Source organism: Plecotus auritus (genome assembly GCF_963455305.1).
Source record: "Plecotus auritus genome assembly, chromosome: 2".
Classification (NCBI taxonomy): Eukaryota; Metazoa; Chordata; class Mammalia; order Chiroptera; family Vespertilionidae; genus Plecotus; species Plecotus auritus.
The window spans coordinates 44,388,863-44,409,011 of NC_137771.1; the positions used below are offsets into that span (position 1 = coordinate 44,388,863).

General features: G+C 37.9%; 1 protein-coding gene across 12 annotated transcripts in view; it reads left to right on the plus strand.

Moving 5' to 3' along the window:
- Positions 1-20,149, plus strand: part of NFIA (nuclear factor I A) — a gene marked incomplete at its 3' end in the record, with an annotated part of 384,408 nt that overhangs the window by 239,385 nt on the left and 124,874 nt on the right. For all 12 annotated transcript variants that reach the window (XM_080656321.1, XM_080656311.1, XM_080656316.1 and 9 more), the window contains exon 4: positions 14,818-14,892. In XM_080656321.1, the coding sequence (XP_080512447.1) occupies positions 14,818-14,892 (75 nt within the window). The remainder of the gene's footprint in view (positions 1-14,817; positions 14,893-20,149) is intronic.

The window sequence follows — 20,149 nt, forward strand, 5'->3', positions numbered from 1 at the left end:
TTATCTTCTCATTATCTTCTCGGCAACGAGGAAATCAGAGAGGCTTGGCCAACACGTTCCCATACACACACAGACCATAAGCCAATATTAGAAATCAAGACTCTTCCAAAAAGTCCTAAATGTATGCTTTATATGTGTGGACCGTATGAATGAGAGCCCTGCCTCCAAACAAAACAGGCAGTAGTTCAAATATAATCAATTTTTAAAAATCAAGTTCTAATGATAATGCCTGCACTAGACACTTGGGAAAGGGTGAGGAGTAGAGGACATGACTGAAAATGAAAGGGAATTTCAAAAGAATTGTAATAATCAATGTCTGGCTTACAAGAGCTTCCATTCTAATTATAGAGACAATAGCCAGTTCAGAAGTGAGCAGAATTACATAGTATTAAATACCTAATGAGATCAGTAAGAGTATTCATACACTCTATAGAGAGTTTGGTCCACCAAGGGACAATGTGGTCCTACTTGAGGGGTGTTCAAACATGTGTGAGGGCATTTTTAGTTTGTCACAAGGAAGGAATGTTGCTGGCATTCAGGTATGATAACTGTTATACAGAACACAGGGTCATTCTAAACATTGCAAGGAAGGAGTCCCCGTCAAAATGTTGATCACCCTGATGAGAAACACTGCAGAAATTCCGAGAACTCGGGACTCTGACTTAGCTAAATCTGAGTCTAAGATATATGTACTCCATCTATTCTGTGAGTCAAACAAAGGTTCTGTTCCCTAAAATCAAGGAAATGGCCTGTATTATAAAGTGCTTCAGTGATCAAAGTCAGTAAAGTGAAACATGTCGATCATCCTTCGGCCTAAAAGGGCAGATTCGTTTAGCATTGATTTAAAGCTATAAGGAATCAAGACCCTTTCTTTAATGATGCTTTCTGATGGCTCTCTGTTTAAATTGAAGTAAGGAGCTGAAGCTTGACTAGAGGGCAATTCATTTCTAAAAGGTATGTCCACATTTAAAAGTTACTATTGCTTATTTTGTATGTATTTGTATACTATCCAAAAATATTTTCACATTTTAAATAGTTTAGTTTTCATTTGAAAAATACTGAAAAACAAAATTAGACTTCTAAATACCTATTTTCTAGAAGAGGCAGCATGAATTTAGTTACCAATAAGAATTTCAACCAACAAAATTCTTTAAAAAAGTGAAGTGTAACTGGCCAAAAAAAAGTGTCATTTTCTCTTTCTTTTTCTAAATACTCTTATATATTACTTATTGAAAAAAATTAGATAAAACTTGATCTGAAAAAATGTCCTAAGGTCCATTCCTTATCACCCCCAAAATATAAGTCCAAAATATGTATTCCCATATCTAGGATAATGTGTAGCCCATGTAGATCGTCAATGTGCATTTGAAGAATAGAAGAGATTTATATTTTAAATTATTTTAGACATTATAAATAATATTTTATAAGTATTTTAAATAAATAAGATTATACTTAGGAATTTGATTCCTAAAATTTACACCTAATTTATTTAAAATAACTTGGAAATGAAGTACTGTTATATCTCATTTTAGAAAAGCCAAAGACCTGAGAGGATTAATTTTAATAGGTTTTGTGTTTTTTCTTTAGAAAATAATTTCAATTTTACTAAAAAATTAACTCAAAATTATATTATCAACATTTTTATTTATATACACAACTTTTATATGAACACCCACATTGTTTACACATCACATTATTCCACATCAAAGGAACTTAATAATTTCTGGGTTTTTTTCTTTTAAAAATTCCCTACATGGTTCAAGATCTAAGATATAAAGTATCTATTTCTTGTTTATAATAGTAGCTATCATTTTTTTGCTGTAGGTTCTTTGCTAAGCATTTTAACTGCATTATCTCATTATTTCTAACAATAAACTTAGGAGGTGGGTACAACCTTAGTGCCATTTTACATATGAAGAAACTGAGGCTTTGGATATTTAGGATTCTAATTTACATAATACTGTACCTCCTACTATATGATATGTAAATAATCCTTTGCAGATATAATTTTTGAAGGACAAGATGAATGAACACATTGCCATATTGATCCATTTGCAAGAGAAAAAGACAAATACATGGCAGGTTTACCTTGATTTATATTTAGCCTAGAGTGTTTTGTTTTTCTGATCACAGTGACTAAAAACTATGAAACTTATTATGTTTGATAATTACTTATTTTTAATTAGATAGATAACTCATTTAAGTTCAAAAGTAAGTCTGGAGAAGCTTGGCTGGGGAAGCAGAATTAACTGCATTTCAAGAGAGCTTTCATAAGCAAAGATAATAACTCGCTAAAGAGAATGGACACTGGCTTGTTTGAATCCTTGGTTGCAAGCTAACACTCTGAGGGAATGTTCTTAGCAAAACACTCACTTCAGCGGAAATTAGGTCAGCCTTCTGGAACATTTATCATGTATACCTGTCACCAGAAGACCCAGTCCTTAAAGTGAACTGAGATCACAGGCATCGGTTCCTCTTGCTCTGAGCTGCAAAGGACACTATAAACCAATAGTACTACAAATATGTGAGTTTGGCAGAAACTCCCTTAAAACCGAAGCCAACGCCCATATAGTTGCTGTGGGAATTGAATTCCTTAATACTCTGTTTATAGAATTTTGAAATGGCAAATGGATTCGGTCTGTTCTGAAAAACAATCTGTCCCATGGCTTGTTTGGGATAACATCTCTAGTTGCTATAGAAGGATGTAGACAGACGACCCATGTCTGATTTGGAAGTCAATTTCACCAGCCTCTGCTTGTTTCATATTGTGCAGCCAGGTTGGTTTTTGTTTAACTGGAGGGTATTATTTGCATAAAGGAAAGGTCAACTTCTATTGAAGCTAGGGAGTTGCTAATTTGATATAGAAACTAGAGTCGTTAGCAAAATCCAGAGCTAGAGTAGTTAGCAAAATTCGGAGCAATGCAAGGTAAGATAAGACTGTATGGTAAAACCAAAACAACATAAATGAGTCATAACCCGATGGCCTTTCAGTAATCATGTGGCAAATATTCCGGTGGTTTCAGAGCCATGTCAGCAAGTGTGGGGATCCAACATGGGAACTTGAGAGTGCATCTGCGTCAGTTTATGTGCATTTCAGCTCACTGAATGTCATTCATTGACAGTCTTACGGATTGAAATGACCACATTCAACAAGCAGTCAAATCACCATATCTACTAGGTTAAGTTGTCTCTTTGAAGGGAGTAATTATCTGTTTCATCTGTTCTTGTTGGGCAAACATGCCTAAAGACTTCACAAAAACATTGCTATTTTATATGTGAAATTGGTTCAAGAAAACAATGAAGTTATTAAATGTTGTGTAGGAATCTACCTTTGTATCTTAAGAAGAACAAAAAGAATATGTGGGTAAGAAATATTTATTTCTTTGTTCATTTGTCACACATGTACTAAGGACCAACCATATGTTATACATTGTACAAATAGTAGAATTAAAAGGATGAGAGAGATACGGTTTCCACTTCCATTATGCTCTCATTTAAGTTGTGTGCCTGTGGGTGTATCTGTGCGTGACAGATCTTAAACAAAAAATAATGATACTGTATGTGAAATGCCACAATTTTAAAACTCAGGAGAGGAACTCAAGAATTTAAAGAAATTTTGTCTATGAAAGGAGCTTGTAAAACAAAGTTTTGTTTGTAACCATATCCTTAAGAAAGATGGGCCTGTTTCATATGAAAAGTCCAGATTTGAGGAGCTGAAAGAAAGAGTGGGACTGGCAGAAATCACCGATGATTTCTTGCTTAAAGAATTAAAAAAAACAACGACTTTCATTATCACACTCTATTAAGCCAGGACCAGGAAACAATTTCTAATCAGCACTCTGATCTGGGCAGAGATTGTGCAGTCTTTTGTACCAGGCCTCAGATCTGTGTTCTCTATTCACACATGCTCACTTCCAGCTGTTGTCATTGAAATCCCACATAATCTTTCAAGGTCAAAGGGCAGTCACCCATGGCTGCTGCAGTTAAAAGGTTATGCTGATTTCTGTTGTCAAATATTGGCCCTTTTCTCTTCCGAGCACTCCCATTCTACTTTTTTTTAACAAGAAAAATCCAGCCTAGAATTGTATTACATGACTTTAAAGTCTTAAAAGTGTTGCTCCATTGTGCTAACACGACATGGCCTGAACAGTCTAATTCCTTCTGTTATATCTCACAAAGAATTTCCTGGTACTTCTAAAATACTTTGTGTTTGTGCTAAGCCAGCAAACTTCAAAGTATAGTGGCCCACACGATTTGTGGCATGCCACAGTATCAGCAGAAATGTATAATATGGAGTCTATAATTTAATAAGCATTGTGAATTATGGCATCTGTAAGTAATTGCTGGTTAAGTGAATAAGAATTGCACCAAGCAAATGACTTCTAAAAACATGAACGTTCTTTGTATCTTGTGGTTCTAAACATTAACTAATTTTATTATATATTTTGAAAACTAAATCTACCTATTTGCAATCAATCCCACCGCCCCCATAGTCTTAGAAAAGTAATTGCAAGGACTCTTTAAATACATTGCTTGGTTCGTGAATGATTTTCTTTCCTTGCTTGGTGAATCAAAATCGGTGTTGAGTGTCTTAAAATTAGCACATGGCCCCGGTCATCTTCTTTCCTTGTCATTGCCTGTGTCCTCAGGTGGGTTAGCAAGCAGGACTCCCTGTATGTGGTTTCACAGCCATGTGAATTAAACCTAAAAAGGAAGAACAGGACAATGGGTATTAAGGCATTTTGCTGTTTTATATCCATAAACCAGGGTAGCCCTCGGGTGATCCAATCTCATGTCTGTTTCATTTAAGGTAATCATTTTCTGATGTATTCAGAGAATAAATTTCCTTATTTTTCCCTAATATATGTAAGAGTTCATAAGCAGAAACTGAAGCTATAACAAATAATTTGATCCATTTGCAGATTATGAAGTTACTGTCCAAGTTTAGAGAAAAACTTTTATTCAGAACATAAAAACAATGAAGTTGTTTATTACCCTTTTTAGTTCAAAAGGAGATTAAATTAAAAATACTTTTAAGTTTATGGTGCATTAAAAATAAAATCATTTTTAAATATTTATAAAATACAGATCTTATGCTAATTGTAGTGGAACTTACTTTTTCTAGCATGAAGCAAAATTTTATTTTTTTAAAAAACTTTTTTTATGGTGCTTACAATTTTTTTTCCTAATGCAAATGTTCCCCTGTTCTTGCACAGAACTAATTTGTAGTTGGGTCCACTTGGAAAACACCTATTTTTGTTTATTATAGGCTTAATAAGTGCATGATTCTAAATGTTTAGGGGAAATTAGTTTGTTGGCATGACAAAACAATGAAAGAAAGGATATTTATTCAGGAGGAGAGAAAATTAGGGATTGAGGGACTATCTTCAAATACTCAAAGAGTAGCAAAATGGAAGAGAGAGCAATTTATTCTGCATGGTCCAAAGAACAAAATTGAGGTAAATGAGAAGTTACAGGAAAGTAAACATATGAAAAGAATTTTTAAAAACCAAACCTTTTAATTTTATTCATCTAAAATGTTTATGACACAATGATGATCACTCCAGGTGATCTTTAAGAGCTCTTCATTTCCAGGTCATTTCATGATGTGATACATCGGATATTTACAGACAAATAAATAAAGATATTTTTCATTTTTCAGTTAGATGTTTTGATATCTATTAAACATAGTCCTTTAATTAATTGCCTAATAACTCAAACTTATAAACCCTCTTTATGTAAAATCATTGAGCAATCAAATTTAATTAATTGAAATACTATTCTTCCCTTATTATTAACTACAGGAATTGGTGAAGATGTGACAAGGCCTTTGAGTTAAACTAGATAATCAAGTCTTTGGTATAATATATGATGGATTAAAGTGAAATATAATTTATTATATAAAAGAACTAAACAAACCTGTAAACCTGTTTAGTTCTAATCCTAATTCTGTCACTAGCTGTGTGGCAATAGGCAAATCACTTAACCCCTCTGAATTTAATATTGCCAACTACACAAAGTTGCACAAAGATTTAGAGCTAATGTGTCTAAAGTGTTTAGCGGAGTACCAAATACATAGTAACTATTGGATAAATGAAAGCTATACTTTTGATTAAAATTAATACTACCGAGAGAGGTTCCATGTATAATTTTTAAAAATAGGTTGCCTAACTTTATAATACCTGTCCAGTTTGATACATTTTTCTAATGTAGATATGTTTAAATGATTGCAAGTGAGGATATAGTGTCCTTGGCCTTGCATAACATTGTTAATTAGCTCAAAGAGTTCAGATTTCATTTCCCCTCAGTACATTGGTACATACAGCAAAGGGAGAAAATAGGAAAAGGAGCCAAACAGTGTATCTACAGAATAGCATTTGCCAAAACCCAATGATATTCTTGTCAAATTCTTTGGGAAATAGGGAGTTAAGTAATGTTGGAACTCTCAGGAGCTTTAACATGTAAATGTTTCTTGTCATCCTCCAAGAGTTTTCCAAACTCATTTTACTATAGACACCTTTATTTTGCATATATTTGGATTGTGTTAGAAGATAATACTGAGAAGATATACTAGAAGCCAAATTTTGAAGGGCTTTAAATACCTAACTAAAAAGTATAACCTTTCTCAAGGAACTCATGAAATACTTATGGCTTTTTCACCAGATGAAAAAATACCAACCATCCATCTATCCTCTACCTACTATCCTAGTGGATTAAAGTAGAGAGGAGATACCTAGTAGGCATCACAAATTTATGTACCTACAGGGGCCTTATAAATCATTTAAATAAATGAAATACAATGAGGAGTATTGAGGTGTATTGTATATTTGTAAGGTCATGCCCAGTTTAAAAACATTCATATGCAAAAAAAAAATTACTGTGCTAACTAGCCAAGCAAAATATATCTGCAGACTGGAATTGGCCTGTGGGCTGCTAATTTGTGACACTTTATATTCTAAAGGGAGAGTTTGACAATTTATGAGGTTTAGGGTAAGTACTATGCTGCTATAACAAAGAGACCAAAAAAAAAAAAAAATAGAGTAGTTATAGTCTACCCAAATCTTTTTTTTTTGGAACTCTTCTAAATGATCAGGGTGGTGGTTCTCCACACTGTCATTCAGGGTCTCAGTTTCCCTCTCTCATTGCTCTGCTACTCCATGGACATACTCTTTTGTCTGCATGGCCGAAACTGTTCTAGCTCATAAAAAGAGGAAGAGAGAGTATCTGTGGGGCAGGAATTTCCTTTCAGATGTGTGGGGTAGAAGCTGATTGTATCACTTCCATTCACTTTCCGGTAGTGACCACACTGAACTGTAAAGGAGGCTGGGAAGTGTGGTCAGTGGCTGTCAACCATGGACATGCCTGGACAGCCAGCAGACTCGGGACAGAAGGACGTTGCTAGTCTTTGCTAGTTGTTAAAGTTTTCCTAGAAAGGTCTTATAAAAAGACCCAATTTTAGATTAAATACATTACTGCAAATCTTGGCATAAACATTTTCCTCAACTGGGAATACAAGCCCCAGAGAATAAAGAACTTTTGTTATTTCTAGTTTTAACTATAGGGCCTAGGACTGTGCTTGCCATATAATAAGCATTTAATATTTGTTGAATGAAAACAATAAACCAAATATTGACTTTATCTTTATGGATATGGCAGAACAAACAAACAAACAAAGACGCAGATTAGGTTTCTGTATTGAATACCTGCACATGAGCAGGGCAGGAAAATTGGGAGCAATAAAAGAAGGAACTCAACAGTACATCAGTCCTATGACACATACTTCTAAAACCTCTTTTTGATTCATCCTTCTTTTAAGCTAAGACATTATTTCCATACTAATGACAATTCCTTGATGTGTTATGATAAACAGAAAGACAATCATAACCATATTACAAATGCATTTATAACAATCCTTTTCATCTGAAAATCTCAAAACACCTCATCCATATCATTAGTTGGCAACTGTCATTTCTTTGTTTTATATGTTCTCAGACACAACTTTCTAGATATAGAAATATTTCAGTCTTACTGTCAGTCCACACCGTATGTCAATCTTTTAATGTTTATCATAAACAGACAACCAAATGAAATTTCCTCCACCATCATGAAAATGAATCACACAAACAGCATGCGTGTGTATTTTTATGGCTTCTATGTTCTTTCTTAGCAATGTCTGAACTATTAGCATTTGTTTTAAATAAGGAATTACTCATAAAATAAATAATTTTCAAATGTCATTGAATGGTAGAATAATTTAAATAGTCAGTGTGTAATAAAAAAATCAGATTAAAATTTTAGAATTTGGGCTTAATGGATCAGCAGGAATAAATCCCCAGCCCATCTCCCCCAAGACCTGTTTTCTAAGATATTCCAAATTAAAAGTACAGAAACAACATATTGGAGATAAACTAATAATAATTTATATTTTGCTTTAGAGGGCTACCGAATAAGGGTATCTCAAGTTGCTCATCTGAATCACTGAGTAAATATTTATTACACAACGAGAACAGGGTTTGTGCAAGGCCCTGTGAGCAGTGTAAGATAAGGAGACACAACCCTGCCCTTGCCCAGTTTATGGTGGGAGTGCAGAGCTAAGGCAGGTAAACAAATACCTGTCTGATAAAGTAGAAAAAGGCTATGCCAGAAGACAAGTAAAGGAAAAGTTCTGCTTAGCAGTATTGACTGAGCACACCAGAAATGCACTGACGGGGTCCAGAGGGCAGACGATGGAGGGGCATCCCCTTGCCTTAGGTGGCTTATACACCAGTAAGGAGTTCACAGAGGAGAAATTGAAATTCCAGGGAGGAGCAGTGTCGCTGAGGGGAGCTCTTCTTTAGAAGGACAAGTATGTAAGTTCTGTGAGAGCAGCGTCATCAGGATTTAGCTCATCACAGGCAATCCCAGATACTTCGGGAATATAAATAGTGTGAGAGTGAGGGAGCTCTTTTCCCTTTGAGGAGCCCTGAAGTACACACAAGAAAGGCCCAGCCACTGGCCTGTCTTTGCCCTGGATGGAACTTTATTTACATAGGGACAATAAAATGGAGATCCCTTCTTTTCACTGCAGTGACCTGTGTGTTGTAGTTGCCCTGCATCCATTAGCCAGATGAGACTTGATCACTTAGAGCTGGGAGTCTTTTGCTATCCCAACAGGACAACCCAAAACACCATGGGGTGTGTAAACTTTCCTCCTCAGTACATTCATTCTACTCCATGGACATTCAGAAGGTCTTTAAAGGCCAACCCCTCTGGATGGTTCTTTTCCAGCTGTTTCTTCGCCCGACCTTTGAACAGTTCTGCAAGGTTACCTGTCTCTCTACAAATCGAACTCCCTCCCCCCCACCCCACCCCCTGCTGCCTTTCCTGCCTGTTTAAAGGTAGATAGATGTTCAGTCCCTTAATGAGATGAAATTCGGTTCCCATATAATGGCATTTTCCATAACTGCTGATATCATCGAGGTAAAGAGAGCTGCTTTTCTTAACCACCCGTAAAAGAATTCAGCTTTTCATATCCCTGCCTCTCTTCAAAAGCCTAATCTCTCCCCACTGTGAGTAGGACTGACTCCAAGGTATTGAAATCTCCACTCTAATTGGGAATTCACTGAACAAGACCTCAGTGAATGAACTTTTTTAGCCGTTTTATATAAAACGAAAAAGGATGTGCTCCTTATTTCAGTCTCCTCTGAATTGCTCCTGAACACTCGTTCAGAATTGGAGAGTCAGATCATTATGCAATCCGGCTTTCCATCTATGATGTGCTTAACAAAAGTATATGTTTTGCACTCATTTCTGAGAGACCCTATTCAAAATGTAAATCGTGGAACCTTTGGGGAATGTTTAATCAGCTCTCCAACTGAAGATCTTTCCATGCTAACATCTCAATTCAGAATTACTTAAATTTACCTTTTTATATATTTTTCCATTTTCCTCTCATTTTGCCATAAAGCAGAACTCCCAGATTAGTGTTATTTCCCCGAAAGTCATTTTTGTGACTTGGTTTGTGTTAGTGAGAACAAAATATTAATCTGCTCAGGTTCGCTTAGTAATTACATTAGCCGTGTCATTTTTTCCATCATTTCTTAGGTTTCATTTTTCGTGGCTGTCTTCCACTGGATCAGTGGGTTTCTAAATAATTGGTGAAGGAACAAAACCAGTTTCATAGTCATTCAGAGTTACATGGCATGTTTACACAGACCTTTCCCTGAGGACATATAGTGAAGTTAAAGTAGTCAAGGCCCTCTGATAATCTCATAATACTGTGCAGAGATGATTCTATCAGGACTTGTGAAATAACTCTCTTTATTTTTATTTTTCTGGTTATTGTACATTCGTATCTATTCCACCTTCTAAATTACACAAATTTTCCTAAAATAAGCCTTTGAGGAAGGTTGCTAGGAGGGAAAGGAGGATCAAATTATTATTTTGGCAGCGACTTTCTCAGGATCACACAAGATCCTAGTTTAAGCTTCAGACTAAATTGTTTTGTAGTTGGGTTTTTCTCTCTCTTACGTTTATTAAATAATGCTGCCCTTCAACTCCGTTTTTCCTTGGTTTCCCAAATTTGAACCATAATCACAATAACAGGACAACCCCAGACATTTCTCCTCAGAGAACCTGATGGCACCTTCTTGATCAGAAGCTTCATTTAAAGGGTTTGCCTATCCTGTCCTTGTCCTATTTAGTTTGGAGGGACTCTTTGGATGGTTCACTTTAATAGTTTCCAGATGCACACTGGCTTGCTGGAGCTGAGAGAGAGAAAGCGACAGAAAAAAAATTCTACTTACACTTTTATAAAGAGGAAAATGCACATACTTGAGCCCGATCTGAGTGTGTTTATTCAGAGGCATCTCTGGAGTGCTCACTGGATAACAGACACTATGCTAGGACCTGGAGTGCTGGAGATACAGACGATGCTCTTTCTCAAAGGGCTCACAATCTAATATGAGAAAAAGACAAAACTGCAATTTAGTGTCCTAAGTCCTAGATTAGAACCACACATAGTACATCAGGTTCATATCCCAAAAAGAGAAAAGGAGTCTTCTCCAGCAGTGAGGTAACCAGGGAAGGCTTTTGATAGAGGTGACAACAAAGCTGAGTCCTAAAGACAAGTAGGAGTTGGCCAAATAAAGAGTAAGGACAGGAAGTCCAGAAAGAAGGAGCAGGGTGAGGGCAGGGCCTGAACCAGGGCCCTGGAGGTACGTGTGTTCACTTAGGCCAAGGAGTAGGGCTGGAAGCCAGAGACAAAAGATAAAATTGAGCCCAGAGAGGAAAACAGAAGCTACATGGAGGTCGTAGTCCATGTGAAGGAGTTTGTTACTGTACCCTGAACTCTTTGTGGGGCTCTTGCAAGATTTCTGACAGGGTAGTGATTGCTGAACACTTCGGGTTTTTCTTGGATTCTACAACACAAGCATGTCAAACTCGTGGAGCGTGGCCAGCCACGAGTTTGACATGCTTGCTCCAACGCTTCATTCTTTCCTACCTCAGGGCCTTTGTACATGCTAATCCCTCTGCCTGAAGAGCTCTCACCCCCTTTTTTTCCTGGCTGTCTCTTTAGTATCTTTCAGATGTCAGCTCTTAAGAAAGACCTTCCTTAACCACTCTTTCTAAAGAGTTTCCTATTTGTTTCCTTTATATCTTTTATACCATTTATAATTTTTAAAATAATTTGTTTCTTTTATATTGTCAGCTGTCTGTAATCATACTCTAATTTCCTGAAGGTAGGACTGTATCTCAAACCCCTGGGCGAATACCTGGCCCATAGTAGGGGCTCAACACATATTCGTTGAATAAATTAATGAATCATCAGATTTGCCTGTTAGTGAGACAACTCTGGCTACAGAGTGGAGAATAGACTAGAAGAGAAGCCAAGACTGATGATGAAGAACATAGTTAGAAGGCTGGTGAGAATTGGCAAAAGCCTTAGCCACAATCATACGAGGGAGACAGAGTTGTACATGGAGTCAAGAAATAGTGCCGAAACCGGTTTGGCTCAGTGGATAGAGCGTCGGCCTGCGGACTGAAGGGTCCCGGGTTCGATTCTGGTCAAGGGCATGTACCTTGGTTGCGGGCACATCTCCAGTGGGAGGTGTGCAGGAGGCAGCTGATTGATGTTTCTCTCTCATCGATGTTTCTAACTCTCTATCCCTCTCCCTTCCTCTCTGTAAAAAATCAATAAAATATATTTTAAAAAAAATAGTAAGAAATTAAATCCATGAGGATTAGGTGGATGTGGGTGTTTGTAAGAAGTAGGAGTCAGGGATGACACCAAAAGAGAAAAGCAGATGAACAGTGGATGGTTCATTGACATAGGAAAGTCAAAAGAGTAAAAACAGGTTTTGGGGGAGAAGAAAATGAGCTCAACTATGGACATGTTGGATCTGAGGCTACCCGTGAGCTATTTAGATAGAAATATGCAATAAACATTTTGATTCATGTGTTAGGAATCCAGGAGAGCAATCAAGGCAAAAGATAAAAGATTTAAGAGTCATTGGCTAATAGATTCATTCATCCACTCCCTCAATTAATACTCACTAACTGCTTTGTCCCAGGCATTAAATACAGTGGAGAAGGAAACAAATATTATTCTAGCTTTCACAAATATCACAATCAAGCCTGGTAGCTGATATCATGGAAATAGAGAAGATAAACTTAGGGCAAAAAAATATATATGGAGGGATGAGCACGAACCCTGGAGAATACCAGCATTTAAGAGGTAGACAGAAGAAAAAGGGCAATAAAAACAGGGTGAGTTTGAATGGATGAACACAGGGGTTACCCCCTCCCACGCCCTTGTGACAAACTAAACTTAGTTTTCAATTATATTGCTTGCTTTTTTTGGTAGCAGGATTAATGTATGTGCGTTCACATTCTGTATAGAAATTCATGTTAAGTTGTCCTTAAAATAAGGGATTTAAAAGGTTGTAACTGAAACAAGTATCAGCCCACAGGCACAGAGATGAGCAAGAGCTGGAGCTCAACCCAGCTTTTCCTATTCCACTATGAATCTCCTTGCCATTGTTATATGTGTTTTAAGTTAAATTTAATGTGCATTGTGGTTGTATTTCATTTGTTATGGTCTGGAGGATCAATGTGATCTGAATATTGCCACAATAGAAAAAGGTGTCAGAGCCTGTTTTGCCAAAACCATGTTAGAGAACTTTTATTCATTTATCTATTTTTACTTCTCAGTTCTCTTAATCCAAGAGACAACACCTTAGGCCCTTCCCAAATAACAGTTAACTAAATACCTGGGTGTGGGTACCTTGGGAGGTGAAATTTCTTAACCAATTCTTTGAATGAAATTTTGTCATTTTTTAAGTTGTGGTGTATATGCATTTTTTTCTTTTTAAAATATTTTCTTTTTTTGAGATATTGACGTATAACTTTACATTAGTTTCAGGTGTACATGATTCACTATATAGATATATTGTGAAATGATCCCCCCACAGTAATTCTAGTTAACATCCATCACCATACATGGTGCTATTTTATTTTACCAAGAAGTTTATGATTATCAGATATCCTAAAACTTAGAGCTCTTTACCTATAATATCAGAGATTGTGTATTTGATCTTAAAAACTGAAAATTTTCTTTTAAATCTAAGTTTAAAAAATATCTTTCTTTTGCAGAAAGCAAATGTTAACCAAAGGAAAAAGAATAATTTGTAGGCACATTTATAATTCAAAACATGACAATTTTTGCATGTATTTATGTCTATGACACTTAATAATTTTTTTGTTGTGTAAATGTGCCATAAGTAAACTTGCCTCCCCTACATAGTAGGCATATTCAGATTGGTCTTTTTTCTTATGTTGTATTTTTTGAAAGGTGTTTTCCTTATTTCAAAGAACAGTTATTTTAAAAAATTCCCCTCAGCCATCAACTTCTCCTTTGGCCCTAATTTTAAAGCAGGTGGTTACATTAACTCAATAGACAGATCTCTCAATTAGGTTTACCTATATGAGGCTCACAGAATGAGAAGATCGAGGCAGAGAGGGAAATGACACATCATCAATTATCTACTAGTATTCCTTGCCATTTATGTTTTATGTCCCTGTGTTCCTAAACATACTATAAAAATGAATAAGCAGATATCATAAAGGAAACAAATCATCCAGAAAAAATGAAACAGATACAAAATTCAAAGGTTAATTTTGTACCATTAATTTTTCTTTAAAAAAAGAGAAAAGAATCAATCTTACTACAAAAAACTCTTGTTCGTGAAACAAATCTAAATTTTATCTGTGCTCAAAGAATTTATTTTTATGTTTCAATAGTTTTTAAGGGATTTACTTCTTCTAGTCTAGCTTTTTAAAAATTTATGTTGTGGTTCCTGTAGAAATGAAGGGAACATCTTTAAATCTTGTTTGGTTTGAATGAATAGATAGCTAATCCCCATCAAATGTTTCTTTAGAAAATCGTGTTTAAAACTGTTATGGAATTTAGCTATTCGGGCTGACTCTTAGGTAGGGTGTTTTCATCCCAGTTGTTACGGTCTCAGAGGTCAGCCAAGGTAACCATTTATTTTAAATCGTCTTTTGTTTCAGATTTCCTGTTGAGTTTTTTTTTTTTTTAAACCATTTCAGAAAGCACCCCATTGTTGTGTCATAGCTTTCCATAACCTCCAGATTCAAATTAAAAAAAACAAACACTACATAACTAAATGACTATACCCTCCCACGGAAACTCTAACCAGAGCAGAATATGAAAGTAGACATCATATTTTTTAATCACAATGAAACTCATGTTTAGACTTCTGTTACCAAATATCTTCTATTTATGACACTTTGCTTTTTTTGTTTTTGTTTCCTCAGGACATTTGGGCTTCCAGGACAGTTTTGTCACATCAGGTGTTTTTAGTGTGACTGAGCTAGTAAGAGTGTCACAGAGTAAGTATAATTTTGCTTTGATTTGGTACAGATTTGCCTTTGGTTTGTGCTTACTTTCTGCTTCAGCCTCCTGGAGACATAAATAGCTTTCAGAATCCCCTTTTCATTCACCCATTGGAAGACTTTTGCCACACAGTTTATTTAAGAGCCAAGAATTTAAATCAGGAAAATTTGATGTCATTTTAATGTGAAACATATGGAAAGAACTGAAATCCTGAGTGTTTCACATATTCCTTAGTTTATAGTGTGAACCTGGTTTTAAAAAATCCTGAGGTTTCCCTGATTTCTAAAAATTCTGCAATTAAAAAAATACTGGTTTTGACCTTTAAAGAATGCTAATGCCCTCAGCAGGAGTGACACAGGACAGCATGATCATTACCAGCTTGTCAATAATCACCAACAACAGTGAATTAAGAGTACCTGTCACCACCCTGTTCCATGTCATTGATTGTATTTTTGCTATGAAATAATCCAAACAGTCCAAGGAGAAGGTATAGGTCTCTCTCTCTCTCTCTCTCTCTCTCTCTCTCTCTCTCTCACAGTTGCCTTCCTCTAAAAACACATTTTTGTTTTTATTTAAAAGCCTACCTATAATGACTATGAATTTTGAGCTCCTAATAACAGAAAGAAAAAACATATACCAAATATTACAATTTTTATCCCCCTCCTACTTCAAAATATCACTTGTAGATAAAATATACATTGTCAAAATTGGTTTCAAGTTGAAATAAATCATTTGTGGGATGAGGTGAAGTAAAAAAAAATCTTTTATTTTCAAGTTGATGCCCCACTTCCCATTCCCTGTGTTACTATCTCAGAAGATTGATGGAGCAAACCAGTCAATCTCATGACAAGATGCCAGGTCAAGCAAGCCAAGCCATCCTGATCTCACAGTTTGGATTCTGTCTGTTCTTATTTCTTAAGGCTCGAGGACTCTTAAGAATCCAAAAATGGGAGACAAGGTGGGGGCAGGGGGGCAGGGGTAGAGGTTTAGACAGAGAGTGACTTTAGAGTATTCACTATCTGCCAGGCACTGTGCTAGGTCTTCATGTAGGTAGGATAAGTTAATCCTTGCAATAAACATGTCAGATAAGAAATCACTCCCATCCTATCTAATAAAAGAGTAACATGCAAATTAACCATCACTCCACTACACCCACAAGCCATGCCCACCAGCCAGTCAGGAGCGAGTATGCAAATTAACCCAACCAAGATGGCTGCGGCCATGGACCGAGCAGGAGGCTTGGGTTTCTCCAGTAAAGGAGGAAGCCAAGCTTTCCACACACCCTGGCCAGCCCAGGCCTCCACTCAAGGCTACAAAGTTTCAATTATAGAAGATGAATAAATCTCAACAAAAATGGCGGCAGCCACGGAGCTGGAGAGAGCAGGAGGCTTGAGTTGCCCCCAGCAATGGAGGAAGTCAAGCTTCTGCAGCCCTGGCCTGCTTTGGCCTCCGCTTAAGGCTACAAAGTTTCAATTATAGAAGATAAATAAATCCCAGATCCCAGGGCCTCCTAGCTTGGGTCACCGGGGGGCGTGGCCGGCCTGCAAACCCCCACAAGGCCCCTTTCCCAGGCCACCCCACACCCCAAGGGAATCCACACCCTGATCCAGGACACCCTTCAGGGAAAACCAGCCGGCCCCCACTCATGCACCAGGCCTCTATCCTATCTAATAAAAGAGTAATATGCAAATTGACCATCACTCCAACACACAAGATGGCTGGCCCTATGTGGTCAAAGACCCTGCCCCCATGTGGACACAAGATGGCCACCACAAGATGGCCAGCAGTGGAGGGCATTTGGGAGGGACCAGGCCTGCAAGGGAGGGCAGTTGTGGGCAATCAGGCCAGCAGGAGAGGGCAGTTGGGAGGGACCAGGCCTGCAAGGGAGGGCTGTTGGGGGCGATCAAGCCTGCAGGGGAAGGCAGTTAGGGGTGACCAGGCCAGCAGAGGAAGGAAGTTGGGGGCGACTGGGCCTGGAGGGAAGGGCAGTTGGGGGGGACCCAGGCCTGCAGGGGAGGGCAGTTAGAGGTGACTAGGCCTGCAGAGGAGGGCAGTTAGGGACAATCAGGCTGGCAGGGGAGCAGTTAGGCATCAATCAGGCTGGCAGAGGAGTGGTTAGGGGGTGATCAGGCTGGCAGGAAGAAGTGGTTAGGGGCAATCAGGAAGGCAGGCAGGCGAGCAGTTGGAAGCCAGCAGTCCTGGATTGTGAGAGGGATGTCTGACTGCCTGTTTAGGCCCGATCCGGTAGGACATCCCTCGAGGCGTCCCAGATTGGAGAGGGTGCAGGCTGGGCTGAGGGACACCCCTCCTCTCCCCCCCATGCACGAATTTCGTGCACCAGGCCTCTAGTTTTTATAAATGAATTAAATTACAGGTCTATTGAAGTCATTTACCCAAAGTCAAACAGTAGGTAAATGGTGAAGCTAAGTTTGTGTAATGCTAGAATCTAGACTGGCCCAAGGGAACTTGAACTCTACAATGCGAGGCTACATGGAAAATAGCAGGAAAGTAACTATGGATGTTAGAATTCTGGTAGTCAGGGACCCTTGGTTGATGCAGGAGTGTCCAGGTATTGTGGGGGAGGGGAGTGGAAACCTAAGGAATAAGTCAGGAGCAGCAGGTTGTGAGGTAGAAGGGAGAAGTTTCTGTCATAGTATGAAGTATGCTTAAAGTAGCACCCAGTGAAGTAGAGACTAGGTTGCTTTATTAATTTGGAGGATATATGCTATCCTAGCATAGCTAACTAGCTAGTTATTTGACATAGACAAATAGGATGCATTTGTGTGTGTGTGTGTTTGTCTACACACACACACACACACACAACATTTTAGGACTTCTAAAAATCACTAGCTCACATTTTTCTTGTAATTTTAATAATAAAAGTAATATAGACTGATATATCAGAGTATAACTGTCATTGTGGCATTAGAGAAATACATTGATTGAGCCCTTACTACAGTCCAAACAGCCTCAAGTGAAAATCCTTTGAACTCTAAAATCGGAGCACTAGACCTTTTTAATCTACCTTGGCTGCTGTAATGCTTACATTTAATCTTCATTATCATCAGTGTCTGAGGCCTGGGGTTGTATGAGAAGGCTCATGCTGCTCAGAACCATCCTCAGAATCTCGTTCGTCTTCCTCTATATCCCTTTAAGGTCTTATATCCCAGGGCTTATCAGTTCCAAGCTTGATTGGACCTCCATGCAGTGTGTGATGGCGTGGTTGCCAAATGAATTCTAAAACTGCCTTCACGACTGCCAGAGGGTATGGCTGGACCTCAGATTGAATTTGCAGAGGGACCTGGTTTTGTTTCCTGTCTGCTTAGGGGCTTGTGTTGCTGATGCCTGGCATCGTGAGCGGCCTTCGGCTCTCGAATGCTTTCTGATTCTGCACACTGCTGTGTAATCGCTCTAGGACTCACTCACACATGGCCTCATGCTGACTGAATCTGTTTGGCAAGAGTGGGCCTGGGCTGTGTCAGCTAAACCGTGGCTTCAGGCCAAACTGCCATCCAGAGCCCCCTCCCTCTTACAGATCTTTAATCCAGGTTTGTCAGGGTGTATGTCTCAAGGTTGCCTTAGTGGTTGGAGTAAAGATCCCCCAGCTCAGGTTTCATCACCCACACACCTTTCTGAAAGACTTAACACTCAAGCCACACAAAGGAGTCAAAATCTTTAACCACTCCTCACAGTGCTGACCCCTTGCCCAGGTGGAAGAGCTAAGCGTCTGCATTAGAAGTGGCAGACACTTTTTACAGATGAGTGAGGCTGGGTGCATTCTGCAACTTCGAAATAGAAATAAGCTAACTGGCACGTAAGTTGATTAAATGCATAATGTTAGCGCTGTTAAGAGCATGATTCAACACTAATATGAACAATTATAGTAGCTAGAATTTACCAAGCATGCACCATGTACCAGGAATTGTGCTAGGCACTTTGTAAACATTATCTCATTCATTACTCCCATGATCACTGTTATTGTCCCTTTTTACAGATGCAGGAGACCATGATACTCTAAGAGGTTAAGAAACTTGCTCTTTTTACTTTGTTATACTCAGCTAGCTGACTGCAGATATTGTGTCATGACCTCTCCTATACCTGCATTATAGAACTAAACAGAATCCAAAGATTCTGTGTTTTTATTAAATAACTAGAGGCCCAATGTATGAAAATTCATGCAAGAGTAGGCCTTCCTTCCCCTGGCTGCCGGCCCCGGCTTCCCTTCGGCACCCGGGACCCGGGCTGCTTCCCTTCTCCAGCCCCGGCTTCGTCAGGAAGGACATCCAAAATGACAACATCCGGTCTAATTAGCATATTACCTTTTTATTATTATAGATCATTTCTTGTTAGAGTTGATAAACTTTTAGATTACTAATGTGTATATTAAAAAAGGTTAAAACTGTTTTCAGGTAAAACAAAACAAGACACTTAAATTTCCCCTATGGGTTTGTTTAAAAAAAAAAATGAATAGACAGTATTTTAAAGCAGTTTTAGTTTTATGGTTTTAGGTTAACAGAAAGTACAGAATTTCAATATACCTGCTAAATAGTTTTCCCTATTAACATCTTTTGTTAGTGTGGTACATTTGTTACAACTGATGAGCTGATATTGCCACTTTATATTAACTAAAGTCCATAGTTTACATTAGGATTCACTCTTTGTGTTCTACATTTATGTGTTTTGACAAATGTGTAATGACATGTCTGCCTTATTATAGTATTATACAGAATAGTTCACTTCCCTAAAAATCACCTGTACTCCATCTATTTATCTCCCACTCCCCCAATCAGTGATCTTCTAAGTCTTTCTGTAGTTTTGACTTTTACCTGGATGTTTTTGATGGCCTCATTGTCTTAGAATTTCTTCACTGTGTTGCAGATTTTTTTTCTTAACACCTTCTTATCTATCCCAGCCCCACCCAGTCCCCCAACCACAACTAACTATGACCAAATATATAGTCCGGAAATTTCACACTAACGGTGGCTTTGGCTTGAAAGTTTTCCCTTATCCTGGCCTCTTTAGCATTCAATTTTTGAATTTGCTAATATAAATATTTCTTTCCCCACGTTTCCAGTTAGTTTCTGTCGTTAGTTTTCCTCCTTTTAAATTTAATAGAGGAGGGAGGTGCTATTTCAGTATTTCCTCATGAGGATTCACTGAAATAATGATGGCCTAAGTTTGATGTTTATAATCCTGTTACTACAGGGTGGCCATGGCAGAGAAAGTCAAGAGAAAGCTGCTGGCTTAGCCTCA